The sequence below is a fragment of the Lithobates pipiens genome, unplaced genomic scaffold, assembly GCF_037356315.1.
Source record: "Lithobates pipiens isolate NorthernLeopardFrog02 unplaced genomic scaffold, aLitPip1_a1.2 Scaffold_27, whole genome shotgun sequence".
In the NCBI taxonomy this organism is placed as follows: Eukaryota; Metazoa; Chordata; class Amphibia; order Anura; family Ranidae; genus Lithobates; species Lithobates pipiens.
This window is the reverse complement of record NW_027507788.1, coordinates 22,090,549-22,106,113: the sequence shown is the minus strand read 5'-3', so window position 1 is coordinate 22,106,113 and position 15,565 is coordinate 22,090,549. Positions and strand designations below refer to the sequence as shown.

The following is a 15,565-nucleotide window of genomic DNA, read 5'->3' as shown; positions in this document are numbered from 1 at the left end:
TTATAGTATTATGTCCATGTTGTCTACATTTTACACATATGTGAACACATGTTTTTAAGCTCCATGTTTTTGCTTCATGCTAATTATTTTTATTGTATTGTACAAATAAAGTTTATATTTTTACATGTTTCATGTTGTCTAAAATACCTCTAAAGTCCAAACCTTAAGTTTTTTTCCCTTTCCCTCCTACCTCCAATTATTACGGATGTGGCAATAGGAGTGATTCCACTATTAATAAATAGTCATTGACTCGCCTCCAGTAAAATATTCAGATAATGTTGCATTTACTACTTTATAAATATTCCCCTAAGCCCCTGTACACACAGTCGGAGATTTCGACAACCAAATCCGTCGGATTTTGCCCGTCGGATCTTGTCCGAAACTGTTGCATACACACGGTCGGACTAAGTTGTCGAAAAATACGATCATTCAGAATGTGATGACGTAATTTCGTTACGATGGGACTACGTTCAGGCTACTAGCCAATAGCATTGATGTAGGAATTTGATCTGAGCATGCGTGGCACTTTGTCCGATCGGAATTCTCTACACATGATCGGAGTTTGTCCAATCGGACCTGTTGGTCAGAAAATATTTCCAACAAGTTGGAAAATTGGGTCTGACAGATATTCCGACGGAATCAGTCTGATGCATACCACACACAGTCGGATTATCCGACAACACGGTCCGATAGGACACATTCCGACGGATTCTCCGACCGTGTGTAAAAGGGCTAACACTTTTCTTTCCATGCTATTTTGAGTCCTAGAATGTTTTTTTTTTTTTCATTTGGGAGATATTTCTATTCCATACCTCATCCTTTTTAGGCTTTGTAGTCAATGTTTTTTTAAGGGACAAATTGGCTTACACAGACAGCCAGGGAAAGGTAAAATATGGTAAGTTAATGAGTGCAGTTTTACAGCCCCTCAATCGCCAAACCACAATTTACCATTACTGGTAGCCATGTTTGTACACCCTGTTACAGTTGTTTTTAGGTTTATCAATGAATTGATTGACTGATGTAATGAATTTATTAGTATTTATATTGCCATTATTTTATTTTGCCTTTCTTCTAAACATACACCATTGCTTTAATTGTCAAGCAATAGATCCATATTGCAATGATCTCTTGCTGCAGGGGGAGGCAGAACAGATCTAGATCAGCTCTGCCCTAGTTACAGACTACAACCATACTGATAGGAAGTAGCATGTTGCTTTCTCTGTGCACATCGTGAATGCATTGTATTACAGTGCTGTACTATACAGCACTCTTAAGCTAAAGCCAGCCATAGATGAAGCAGTTTGTTCCTGCAACCAAAATCTCTCAATACCCCCATCCACACAGTCGGGGAGCTATTGTGTTCTCCTGGCGGTGGGGGGGGGGGGGGCACGGGGGGGGGGGGCTATCCTGGCTAGGAGAACACACAGCGATTTTTGCTAGCAGCTACAGCTGCTGGCAATAATCGCATAAAAACCCAACAGGCTGATTGTACCCAAGTTGATTGATCGATCTACTTAGGTACAATTAGCCTGTCCATACATGTACATCTAATGCCCCGTACACACGAGAGGGATTAAGTCTGACAGACCTCCAAAGGAGTTCCGCCGGAGTTCCGACGGAGTTCTGGCGGACTTTTCGACCGAACGGACTTGACCACACACCATCACACCAAACTCCGACGGAGTTGAACGTGATGACGTACGACTGGATTCGACGTAGGAAGTTCCTAGACAGTAGCCAATAGCTGCCCTAGCGTCGGTTTTAGTCCGTCGGAGTAGCACACACACGAGCGGATTTTTCAAAGGGGACCGGGTCCGGCGGAGTTCCGTCGGGAAAATTTAAAGCATGCTTCATTTCTAAAGTCCGTCAGACTTTAGCTTCGCTAAAGTGCGTTGCAGCCCACACACGATCGGATAGTCCGCCGGACTCAGTCCGTCGGAGTTTGGATGTCGAAAAGTCCGCTCGTGTGTACGGGGCATAAGGCCGGCTTTAGTTAACACATGCAGCCAGAGGAGTGGGTAAATAGGCAATTGAGTACCAGTTTTACTGGACCCTGTATGGCCACCTTAACCTAAAATGTCTTGAAGGCAGAGGCATAGCTTGAGGATCCCGATGCAAAAGTTGACCTGTGCCCCCCCCCCCCCCCCCCCCCCACTACCATCTGCTGCTTCCACCATGCGCCAAGATACTCTCACCAAGATATTGAAGCAGTATGGTGGCTGTTCCACTGTCTCTCTTCTCTCTCTCCTACGGCCGGCTGCATGTGCACACAAGATGGGGAAAGACCCTGAACTGCCCGGTGAAGGCGGTAGGCTTGGATATAAAAGAGGAAACTCAGAGGGCCTGACCTGATACATGCCCAGGGTGGGCAGACCCTCTGACTTCCAGATTCACTCACAAGCCCGCTGCTTTCACCCAGCAGCCTAGAGTGTGGCCTGTGTGCCCCCACCTTGTGTGCATGTGCAGGGCTGAGCAGTGCTGAGCAGGGTGGGGAGAGAGGGGCAGTACTGGGCAGGTAGGCTGAGCAGAGAGTACACTGCTGGAGGAAAGAGCTTGCCCTGTAACCCTATATAGGTGAAACTGAACACTCAGAGGGCCTGTGATGGGACTGGGCAGGCCCCAGCCCAGCTGACCCAGGACCTCTGAATTTACCGAATTACTTACTCAGGGTAACACAGTGCTTTTCCCCAGTGACACAGTGTAAGACCAAATATGACAGGGAGGCCGTACGAGCCCCCTGCAACCACTCAAGCTCCGTCCATGCTTGCAGGAGTTGGCACACTTGCTGCACCTGCTATGTTTTGGTCCACAACCAGGGCAAAATTTATACCACAGGTCATGTTCTTTAGGCAATATTTCATCTCCTGGGCTTAGTGTTGGACTACGGCTGTCCAAAAATGATTATGGCCTGGAACCCGCAAGGATCATGGAAACCTAATGCTGGTTTGAAATGGTTCTAGAATAAATATCCGATATCCTGCCACCTTTTTTAAAATGGTACTTGAGCTTGGGTATTCTGCTGATACTTATTAGTCTAGTGTCTCTCAGCAACCTTCAACAAGCAAGGTATTAATTCCTACTATTTAATTACATGAAACCCTGGGTTTTTTGTACCTTTATTGTTGCTACATGTTACATGTACAACAATTAGAACGATCACCGCCAAAACAGCAAGCGAGCCAATCACTATGCCAGCTATAGCTCCAACTGAGAGTATGTCATCATCTGTAAGAACTGAATGAAAAAAACAAATAATGAGTCCACCTTGCTTATGTATTATGGTCTTACAATAATTTGCAGTAACCTATATTATCCAATTCTATTACATTTTTCAGTAGTTTAGATCAGTGTGAGCAACTAGTAAATATTTGCTATAGTAATATCTTGATATATGATATATTGAATATAAGCTATTGTGGCTATAAGGACAAAAATGTAACATTGCATGGAACCTAATGATGCAAAATATAACAAAAAACTATATAACAGAGAATAATAAGAGATGTTTTCTCCGAAATTATGGGCTTACACGTGCTGTGGATATATTTTTTTTCTTTACAGCAGTAATAGGCTTAAAGCGGAGCTCCACCCTAAAGTGGAGCTTCCGCTCATTGGAACCCTCCCCCCCCTCGGCACCACAATTGGCACCTTTCAGGGGGGAGGGGGGTGCAGGTACCTGTACAGTACAGGTATCTCCACCCACTTCCGGCATAGATATCCGCAGAATCTGTGGATATTTACGCCCCTTTCCGCAGGTCCCCCGCTGTCTGCTGGAAAACACACAGATCCCAGAGACAGCGGTGACCTTCCTTATTGCGCAGCGCGACGCGCGCATGCGCAGTAGGGAACTGGGAAATGAAGCCGCAAGGCTCCACTTCCTGATTCCCACACCTAAGATCGCCTAGAGGCGATTCAGTTCGCATTGTGCGCTATACAAGTATTTCATTCATTCATTCATTCATTCATTCATAAGATGGCGGCGGCAGCACCCGAGAGACGATCGAGAGATAGGCTTCAGGTGCCGACATCGCGGGCGCGCTGGGCGGGTAAGTGTCCTTATTTTAAAAGTCAGCAGCTGCAGTATTTGTAGCTGCTGGCTTTAAAAAAAAACAAAAAACGGCGGAACTCCCGCTTTAACTTATGCCGCGTACACACAATTGGAAATTCTGCCAGCAAAACTCAGATGAGAGCTTTTTTGTCGGAAAATTCGACCGTGTGTATGCTCCATCAGTCTTTTGCTGAATTCCAGCCAGCAAAAGATTGAGAGCAGGTTCTCTATTTTTCGGTCGGGAAAAGTTCCTATACGAAAATGTGATCGTCTATATGCACTTCGGACGTGCAAAAAATCACGCATGCTCGGAAACAATTCGATGTATGCTCGAAAGCAATGAACTTCATTTTCTCGGCTTGTCGTAGTGTTGTACGTCATCGCGTTCTTGACGGACGAAAGTTCCGATAACTTTTGTGTGACCGTGTGTATGCAAGACAAGCTTGAGTGGAATTCCTCTGTCTACCATGTACACAGAATTTTCCAATGGTTACTTTCCTGTACTCGATTGGTTGATAGTACACATTCTACAGATTTACGTGATAGTCTTGATAGCTTTGTCTTTTAGATGGAGATTATTTCTACTTATGGTTAAGTTTGTACTCTGAGTGTTGCGCCCATGTGCCCTATTTGATTTGATATATCATCAGAACTGGACACATAAATGTTTTAAAAATTCTTAATAAAAATGATTCGACATACTAAAAAAAAAAAAAAAAATAATAAAAAAATGTCCAACCCATTATGAATAGCTTACCTTCTTTTTCTACCTCTACATTAAATATAAAGGAGTTGTTTCCGATTGCATTCCCAGCTTTGCACATATAACGCCCAGCCAATTCTTCACTTATATAGTGAATAATCAGTACAGACGAATAATCACTTGATACAATTGAGAAATTTTCTCCAGTGGACAGCTCTGTTTGGGTTGGTTCCATCTGAAACCAGGAAAATTTGGACGGAAAGATCTGGGCAGTCTTTGCGCTGCTTAGGGTAACTGGGAAGAAGACACTGTTGCCCTTCTTTACGAACCTTGTGCTGGCATTGAACCCTGGGTATTGGGGATTATCTGAAAAGCAAATTAACACATATTAAAGAAGCTAAACTTTTACATGTTCTCAGAAATTGTTGAACAAATATTTTTTACCACCTACCTCATCAGTGCAGAACTCACCATACACTTTACAACCTGAACATACTATCTTTTTGCACTCAACTGGGCGGCACAGTGGTGTAGTGGTTAGCACTCTCACCTAGCAGTAAAAAGGGTCGCTGGTTTGAATCTCAACCACGACACTACCTGCCTGGAGTTTGCATGTTCTCCCTGTGCCTGTGTGGGTTTCCTCCAACACTCCAAAGACATGCAGGTAGGTTAATTGGCTTCTGTACAAAATTGGCCCTAGTATATGAATGGGGACCTTAGATTGTGGGCTCCTTGAGGGTAGGGACCGATGTGAGTGTGCAATGTTCAGGGAGAGGGGTAGACACTCACTCAGGATGGACTAGTGTCTTTATTCAACCTTACTAACTATGAAACTTTATAAGTACTTTGTAATACAAGGACCTAACGTAATTATCCAAATAACCAGTATCCAGTCAGTCAGGCCCCTATATAGTTGTGGTTGGATCTAAAAGAGATTGTACAGTCAGGTAATGTGTGGTGCGCATAAATCAGCCTTGTTCTTGGGATCTTTGTTGTGCAGAACCCCATGTACCAGCCAGGCCCTGCGCATGTGCAGAACATCCTCATTCATTTCTGTAGCGGTTCCATACTCATTTGGAAGGCTGTATCCACCAAGAGAATGGGCCCAGCCATAGGGATGAATGAGGCTACAGTCTGCTTTTGTAGTAGGCACATGGTTCCAGTGGGACATTTTTCATGCTAAGCTGGGAAAGCCGCACAGTTAGGATCTCCAGAACAACCCTGAAGGTATGTATTTTGCTATGCGTGTTGTACTTATGAGGGAGGCAGGGAAGTCTAGGCTCAGATGATGTCATCAGTTTTCTGCAGGTCGAAAGAAGCTTTTCCTCCACCAGTGACCAAGCTGCAACATTTCCACTTGGTAATGAGTCATAAGGTGAGAAGCTCTAGTAGGGACTAATCCGTAGAAAGCATTTATAACTACAACCAAGAACTGCAAAGGCATAAAGAATCACATGACTCTGAGCCAGCATTTCAATCCAGGAAGTAGGTGTTGATGCTGGATGATGCCAGAACCAAGATGGCACCATCCTTCTGTACAGAAAATCTGATTAAAGCAAGGGGAGTACTGTAAGCTCTGTGAGAGATAACAATTACCTGAACATAAACTGAAAGGGGCGGAAGAGCAATGGCATCGTGCTCTGAATGTTTAATCCACTTACAGGAAGCGCGTTTCAACGCGTTTCACCCATAACATCTAAGCCCTGCAATTGTTGAAACCCATTAGAAGCTTGGCTCCCAGCCGGAGTGTCTGTGCGTGCTGCCAGTAGATTAAACATTCAGAGCAAAATGTCATTGCTCTTCCATCCTTTTCAATTGATTTCAATGTATAGTGGAGAAAATGTGGACTTCTGGGCTTGAGCACCCAGCTGATGCATACAGGGCAGAGGAGGGCACTGACTGCTTGTAAGCAGTGACATGAGCTGGGATTCTTGTACAGTAAATATCTGGAAATGTTACACTTCACAGTGATCACAAGGTACAGAGATATTCTAAATGGCTCTGTGCAAGTTTCTTATTAAACACAGTGCTCTTTAAAAATGGGAGTACAGTGACCTCATTGTTACATAATTACATATAGTAATTATGTAACAATGAGGTCACTGTACTCCAATGGCCTCCACAGTCACCAGATCTCAATCCTATAGAGCACCTTTGGGATGTGGTGGAACGGAGATTCGGTCTGGTGACTGTGTCTGTCTGGTGACTGTGGAGGCCATTGGAGCACAGTTACCTCATTGTAGTCAAGGGATGGACATGGTCAGGAAAAATGCTCAGATAGGCCATGGCATTTAAACGATAATCAATTGGTACTAAAGGGCCTAAAATGTGCCTATAATATATCCCCCACACCATTACACCACCACCAGCCTGAACCGTTGATACAAGGCAGGATGGATCCATACTTTCCTTTTGTTTAACCCAAACTTTGACCCTACTATCTGAATATTCCAGCTGAAATCAATACTCATCAGACCAGCCAATCTTCTACTGTCCAATTTTGGTGAGCCTGTGTGAATTTTAGCCTCCGTTTTCTGTTCTTAGCTGACAGGAGTGGAACCCGGTGTGGTCTTCTGGTGCTGTAGCCCATCTGCTTCAAGGTTCGATGTGTTAAGCGTTCAGAGATGGTATTCTGCATACCTTGTTTGTAACAAGTGGTTATTTGAGTTACTCAACATTGAATAACCACCAAGTGTTACAGACAGTTCAAATGGTAGACGCGTTTCACACACTAACAGGTGCGCTTATTCATTCATCAGTAATGAATAAGTACACTTGTTAGTGTGTGAAACGCGTCTACCATTTGAACTGTCTGTAACACTTGGGATGTTCATTATTAAATAAGAATTTTGATGGATCTTGGAGTGCAGCCATTTCTTCAGTGTTGATCGTATGCCGAGGCGGGCACCTGTGATATCATTAGGCTTCCTGTCTCACCTGGAGTGGCAAGTTCTTTTGTTTGGATATTTGAGTAATGCAGCGTACACACGATCGGATTTTCTGGCAGACTTGGTCTGGCAGACCAGAATCTGTCAGACAATTAGATCGTGTGTGGGCTCCGTTGGACTTTTTCTTCCCGGGGCATGCTAGGACTGTGACATCATAAGGGGCAGGGTAACCACGTGACATCACCCGGTGACCCCGCTCCTTATGCCTATATAAGACATTGCGTCATGTCAACATCGGAAGAACAGAAGAAGTAAGAAGAAGAAGACGGCAATGACACGCGAAAGTCCGTTCGTGTGTACGCAAGTCAGCTCGTTCAGAAAGTCCGTAGGACCTCCGCTGAAAGTCCGTCGGGAAGACACGGCATTACTGTTGCCTTTCTATGATCTTGAACCAGTCTGCCTATTCTCCTCTGACCTCAACAAGGCATTTTACTCTGCACAACTGCCACCCACTGGGTATTTTCTCTTTTTCAGACCATTCTTTGTGAAGCTGAGAGATGGTTGTGTGTGAAAATCCCAGTAGATCAGCAGTTTTTGAAATACTCAGACCAGCCCGTCTGGCACCAACAACCATGCCACGTTCAAAGTCACCTAAATCCCCTTACTACTCCATTCCAATGCTCAGTTTGAACTTCAGCAAGTCACCTTAACCATGTCTAGATGCCTTAATGCATTGAGTGGCTACCATGTGATTGGCTGATTAGCAGTTTGTGTTACCAAGCAATTGAACAAGTGTTCCTAATAAAGTGTGCAGTGATTACAGGTGGCACTGTAGCACTACACATGCTTTCATGTGTGTTTTAGTAATGCCCTAACAAAACTTGTAGATGTGAAACCCAGGAGGTGTGAACTTCAGGAATTATCTTTACAACTTACATTGGTCTGGCTTGGTACAATGTAATTATATTTCTTGTATCTGGAGGGCCACTGGATCTGTGGAAAACTAGTACATACAGTCATAGATGAGATCTTCCTGGTCCTGCTTGAGGGTCTTCACCTCAGCACACCGAACACAGGGATCTCTTATCACCATTCAGAGAAAGCCTTGCATTTTTTCAGCGACTACAAGGTGTTCTTTGATTGGACAAGGTTGAGTGAAGGGGTGGTTGATGTCACAATCTAGCCTCATCCTATCAGACAATGCCTTGTGTGCGCTGAAAAAAATACAATGCATTCCATGTTGGGGTCTATGCCTAGCAAGCAAGCAACCCCCCTGTTTTTAGTGTGCAGAGGGGAAGCCAATGGAGGAGGACCCCGGAAGTTTGTGCTATCACTGTATGTAGGCCCTCCAGATATGGATAATTGCTGCCTGCCAAGCGGAACCCCTGTAAATTGGCAATAAATATAATTCCTGGAGTTCTGCTTTAATTTCTAAGCCCACATGTGTAAAATGACCACTTTATACTTATTGCGTTCTACTGCCAACATCTCCACATGTAACCCATGCAAAAGCTTTTATAAATCGTGCCTATGTGTCTTACCGATAAGCACTGTGCAGGTTTCATTAGATCCCTGATGTGTTCCAGTGCAAGACAGCGGACTTCCAAGGGGGAATTGGTCAAATGGTATCTCGAGCCTAACTCCATCCAACTCTGTTAAGTTTTCAGTTTGGTATGTCATGTGAACCTGAGCAGGTGGGTACCCTCCAGGCCAGGAGCAATAAAGTTGGATGTTTCGGCCTGACCCCTGGGCATCACATGTAATCTGCCCATTTGGCAGCCCTATAATTGCAAAACAAAAGTCATTATGGCATGAGAAATAAAAAAAGAAGCAGCATATTAAGAAAACGAAGGCCTCATGATTATAAGTAGGACATAAAAGCCACTTTTAGAACGTATAAACGAACATGTTTCCTGACATTTCATCTCTAATGGCTTGAACAAATTCATATTCTAGCCTCTATAACGAAATGAAATGCCATATGTGCATAAATGGGCATTAACATTTGTAAATACGCATCAGACCAAGCATTTTTTATGCTGGATTTTTCGTCAAGTTCCTTTGAGACAGATCCAACATAAATAGTAATAACTGAGAAAAGACTGTGCTCTACAGAAGGGGAAAATTTGCTCAGTGACCAATACAATTCCTTGAATGCATAGTCTTCAATTTTTATTCTTCTAGTTTTTATAAACATGTTTTTCCAAATCTACACATACTTATGTATATTTATATAAGACATACATGAATGCAGCTCTTTATTAAAGCGGTAGTAAACCCGCAAATTTTTTTTTTTTAAACCTGCAAAAGGCATAATGAGCTAGTATACACCGCATACTAGCTCATTATGAAATACTTACCTTAGAACGAGGCCCTGACATCTGGCCCAATCCACGCCGAGGGAGCTGACATGCTCCCTCTGCATTTCTTCCGGGTATCGCGGCTCCGGCGCTGTGAGTGGCCGGAGCAGCGATATCGTCACTCCCGCGCATGCGCACGGGAGATTTCATTCCGGCTGGCCGGCCACTGCCGGATTTTCAGGCCGAGAATCCCCTTGTGCGCATGCGCCGCTGCAGTCAGCGGCGCATACCGAGGGGAATATCGGTTTTAGGAGATATTTTTTTTTACCTACAGGTAAGCCTTATTATAGGCTTTCCTGTAGGTAAAAGTTAAAAATTTGAGTATACAACCACTTTAATTAACCATTAAATGCATTAAATGAATGGCATAAGCACCTGAACTTGACCTGGCATCAGCCGCCTGCAGTCCCTGGGGTGCCCAACCAGTGGCCCACGACATCCTGCTCTGGAATCAGCTATCCCAATGCATCCGTGTTGTGAATGAAGCCAGTGGCTGAGGAAGCAAGCGAAAGCAGAGAATAGCCGCATAAGCTGATGCTTCCTGCATAACGCCGGCTCCTGTCTCAAGTGAAGTGATACCAAATGCCCTCTGCCTTGGCCAGCAACTGCCGGCAATACCTAAATGGAAGACTGTTATTAAAGTGGTTGTTAAGCCACTCTAACTTGTATACACCATCAGCACTGCCTCTTATTTTAGTATCCCCCTCTGTATGTGATTTATAAAAATAAATTCTGCAAATACCTAATTTCACTAGTGAGATTGCAATCACATGACTGGCCAGCTCTCTCCTTTCCTCCCCTGAGAGATGCAGCAGGGTGCTGAGATCCCTCTACTGATGTCAGTCTGGATGGGAGGAGGAGAGGAGGAGAGAGCTGGCTGGTCATGTGATCGCAATCTCAGCTCTTAAATTAGGTATTTACAGCATTTATACTTATAAATCATTCACAGAGGGGAACACTGCAATAGGAGGCAGTGCTGATGGTGTATACAGGTTAGTGTTATGAGAGCAGCAGGAGGGGGGGGGGGGGGGGGGGCGGCTCACACACAGATAGTGGGGGGAGGAGGACACAGGAGCAGAAAGGAGAGCAGATAGCAGGCTGGGGATGAAGGAGGCACGTAAACTGACCACGATGTCTGGTCTCAGCAGCCATGATACACTGTGGTCAGTTTACAGAGGGGTGGGGAGAAACTGGCAGTATCAGCCAGGTTTTTTAGGTGTTACAGAGGGCCAAATGACACAGTACAAGCACTGTATCATATAACATGCTTTAAAGGAGCAGGATCCATTTATTTATTTTTTTGGGTTAACAAACTCTTTAAAGGTAAATGTATTACAAAACCACAGTGTATATATGAGCATATCGATTCTGCAGTGGTTACTCTGGGCTGCTTAAAATTGATCCGCAGGTGCAGCGCATTGCACCTGTGGGTTACGTGCACTGAGCCATAGACTTCTGTTATTGGTGAGCTTTCAGAAAGTGCACCACACCTATAGGATATAATAGAAGTCTATGGCAAAGTGCAGCTAACCCACAGGAAAGCCACAGGTGCACTGCGCTACACCTACGATGCGGGTAAACCTCAGCGCATCAGTGTGAAAGCCTTAGGCCCCTTCAACACGATCAGTCTGACCAAATCAGACTCTCCATTCACCTCTATGAAGCGGCAGATGTAAACGGACTTGTGCCCATTTACACCCGCCTACCTTCAATACAATTCACATAAGGGGATTTATCCCCTTCCATCTAGGCCGATCAGATTGGAAGGCCTACAGAGTAGGCTGTGTCCATATCTGCTCTGCATATGCAGATTTTATTAATTAAACTCGCGCTCTCTGTTAGGTGTGTGCTAAGTACTATAAATTACGTCATCAGAGCGTGCTGACGAAACATATTGGGTGTGGTCGATGTTGTGAATGCATTAAAGTGGGGTGCCCCTAAAAAAAAAAACTGTAAAAGTCAGCAGCTACAAATACTGCAGCTGCTAACTTTTAATAATCGAACACTGTCCCAGGGTCCAGCGATGCGGGGGAACGAAGCCCCCCATCGTTCCTTGCTCCGCTGTTACACCGCACAGTCATCTGGGACACGTGGCAGGCCCCAGGTGACTGTGTGGGGAAGTGATGTCAGTGCCCGGGCATTGAAGGAGGCAGACTACGAGGGACCCCCTAGCAACAGGCATTTAGAGGTCAGTAAAACTTTTTTTTTCCCAATTATTTATTTTTTTATGAATTTTAAGCTTTTTTTTTTTTTTTTTTGGTGGCAACACCACTTTAAGGAAAAAATAATAATAATACATTTAATACATTTACATTTAAATAATACATTTAATATTTAATGGCAGAGATGAGAGATTTCAGTAGGCCTCAAAAAGTAGATGAACTGTGGTTTGCGATAGTTGAACTGTTCACCTCTTGGAACCATTTAATACAAAATAGGTGAACTCATACGCTTTACAAAGCTTAATGCGTCATCAACCATCTTTAAAGTTTTACAAGCCTGCATTGAGACAGAAACTCGATGGAATAATAGTGTATCTCGTCACAAAACAAGGAGATATTTACCTGGTTTTAGTGGATAAACAGAAGCGACAAATAACAGCCATGAAGACAAAAGGTTGTTGGACACAGAAATAACCCCCACCTGGCCTAAACTATTGTCTTTGAGCGAGGAACTGTTTAAAAAGCTAACACCTTGGCTAACACAACTCATTGTGCGAATTTTTAGGAACTGTTTGGACAAACTAAGTCATCTTTAAACATCCATGGGACTGCTCAAAGTCCATCTCAACACATGGTGTTAGAGAGATGTGAATGGATATGCAAGTCAGAAATATTTCAAAATACCTATATGGTGATTATAAGTCATTTGAATTATGTATGATATTGTAGGTCACAGAGATGATTATAATTAGTATCTGATGATCTAAGAACTTTGTTATAAAGAAAATATATATGAAAGGGTGATTTTTTAAGTAGAAGTGTTTCAAGCACTAGAGATCCGCGCTATAGCCGAATGACGGCTACAGCGCGGACCTGCTTTGCCGGCACGACGTCTATTGACGTCGTTCCGTACACGAGTGGCCTGCGCGCCCCCTGAGGGGCACGCGCAGCATGCTCTGTGATCAGCGAGTCTATGAGACTCGCCTGATCACGGATCGACCCCGGCCCCTTATCACGTGATCAGCTGTCAGCCAATGACAGCTGATCATGTGACACAACAGAGCCGGTAATCGCCTATTTTTCTTCCTCGCGCTGGTAGAGAAATTGAGTCTCTAGAAGTGCAATTTAACTACATAGTTATGTACAAACACATTAAAATGGTTGTAAATCCTAGGACAAAAAAAAAACCCTGCAAGACAAAGCTCACTGGCATAGCATACTACCTCATTATGAATTACTTACCTAAGATCGAAGCCCCTGCAGCCGTCTTCATACACCGCTTCGGCGGCCGACATCGTTCCCGGAGTTACTTCTGGTTATCACATGTTCTGGCGCTGTGATTGGCCGGAGCTATGCGCGTGGGAGCAGCTGGTAACGGCACAATCACTGAAGCAATGGCACGTATGTGTTCGTACATAGCTATGTGGTCAGTTTAATGTGACACAATTTCTCTACCCATAGACCATATCAACATTACAGTGCAGAAACCTCCCTGATGAAGGAGTCTTAGAACTCTGAAACGTAACTGGGATAACTGTTTAAACAATTTGCACAAATGCACTAAATCCATTGCCATCAAAGAGACTGCTTTGAAGGTATTTACAAGATGGTACTATACCCCAATCAAACTCCACCCCATCTTCCCTACCTCCTCCCCATCATGCTTTAGAGAATGCAACTCCACTGGATCATTCTCACACATCTTTTGGAATTGCTAAAAGATCACTTTTAGAGAAATTTGCCTCCAAAATTTCATAAAAATATTACTGTAACCTTACACAAGTGCCTTCTTTTCTCTCCCATTATAGGTCTCTCTACCCACAATATGAGATTAATACACACTATATGTGTAGCAATCCACTGGCTAATTGTATTTCACTGGAAAACACCAACTGTCCCATTAGTACATCTCAAAACGAGAATTAGTAACATTAATTTAATGGAAAAAATGTATCACACTGTTCAGAACATGAGCCATATATATATATATATATATATATATATATAAAAAATGGGATCCCTGGTTCGAACATAGCAATGGGTTCTTTAACTCACAACAACATACCCCTCCATAACTTGTAGATTAAAGTGGTTGTAAACCCTTACAACACACTTTTACCTACAGGTAAGCCTAGATTAAGGCTTACCTGTAGGTCCAAGAAATATCTCCTAAACCTACACGGTTTAGGAGATATTTGCCCGAATACAGGCACCACTGTCTATGGCGCATGCGCCGTAGACAGCGGCGCACAGGCGCACTGAGCGCGTCATTTTCAACGACGAAGCTGCCACGCGTGTCGGCTCCCGTGCGCATGCGCGGGAGTGACGTCATCGCGGCTTCGCCGAATGACAGCGGCGCAGCTGCGAGACCCCACCGAGAAGATGGATGCGCCGGACTACAGGGGACAGCGGTGACATCGCTGGCTCCTGTGTCAGGTAAGTCACACATAATGGACTACTATGCGATGCAGAGTAGTCCATTATGCTTTGCGTTCGCAGGGAATGAAAGAGGAACTCATAAGGGTTTACTTCCTCTTTAAGGTCGTGTATAAATCACTGTAACAAAGATTATAATACATATCTTCATTTTTCTTATATAACGAAATGTATTACTGTTACATATGTATGTTATATTGTCCATGTGTATACCTGACTCTCTGTGACTTTCATTTTACTTATGCCATGTCGGTTTTGTACCACCTTTTTTACTCAATAAAAAAGTTTGTAAACAAAAAAAAAAAAGAACTCTGAAACGTGTTGTAATTTGCCTGTGCAACCTCTGCATAGTGACTATTACAGCAACTTTGTGCTACTATGTTATAAGTATTTCCGTACCCTACCTTTTATGCACTATTTGATAATGTGACTTTGTGTATTGTATAGTAATTACTTTTTCTATCAATAAAAAGATACTTTTAAATATAACCAAATGTATATTCTTTGAGCCTTTAAAGTCCCATTTCCAAAACGGTGGGGGGAAACCTTTGCACCTTATCTAATAATGAATGTCTCATTTCCACACCCTAAATCAGGGGTGCCCAACCAGTGGCCCGCGGAGCCCTTTAATTTGGCCCTCGGCCTCCTGCTCTAAGATGGCAGGTTGGCAAGCCCAGATCACGGGTTGCTATCCCGCCATCCCAGAGCAGCAGTTTTGTGAATGAATCTGCTGGTAGTGCAAGCAAGTGGCTGTGGAGCAGAGCCACATAAGCCAATGCTTTCTGTATAGTGCCCGCTCCTGTCACAGGCGGAGTGATACCAAATGCACTCTGCCTAGGACAGCAACAGCCAGCGATACCAGAATGCAAGATGGCTATTAAATGTAAGTTTACTACTAAATTCCCAGTATATATTGATATATCTGTTTTGCAGTGGTTACTGGGCTGCTTTCAAACTAATCCGCAGGT

The 15,565-nt window shown here is 43.8% G+C and overlaps 1 protein-coding gene across 2 annotated transcripts in view; it reads right to left on the bottom strand.

The window, feature by feature from the left end:
* Positions 1-15,565, bottom strand: part of LOC143933647 (pregnancy-specific beta-1-glycoprotein 7-like) — a 93,111-nt gene that overhangs the window by 51,727 nt on the left and 25,819 nt on the right. For both annotated transcript variants that reach the window (XM_077456599.1, XM_077456600.1), the window contains exons 5-7: positions 9,181-9,420; positions 4,806-5,117; positions 3,115-3,234 (exon numbers count right to left, since the gene is read on the bottom strand). In XM_077456599.1, the coding sequence (XP_077312725.1) occupies positions 3,115-3,234; positions 4,806-5,117; positions 9,181-9,420 (672 nt within the window). The remainder of the gene's footprint in view (positions 1-3,114; positions 3,235-4,805; positions 5,118-9,180; positions 9,421-15,565) is intronic.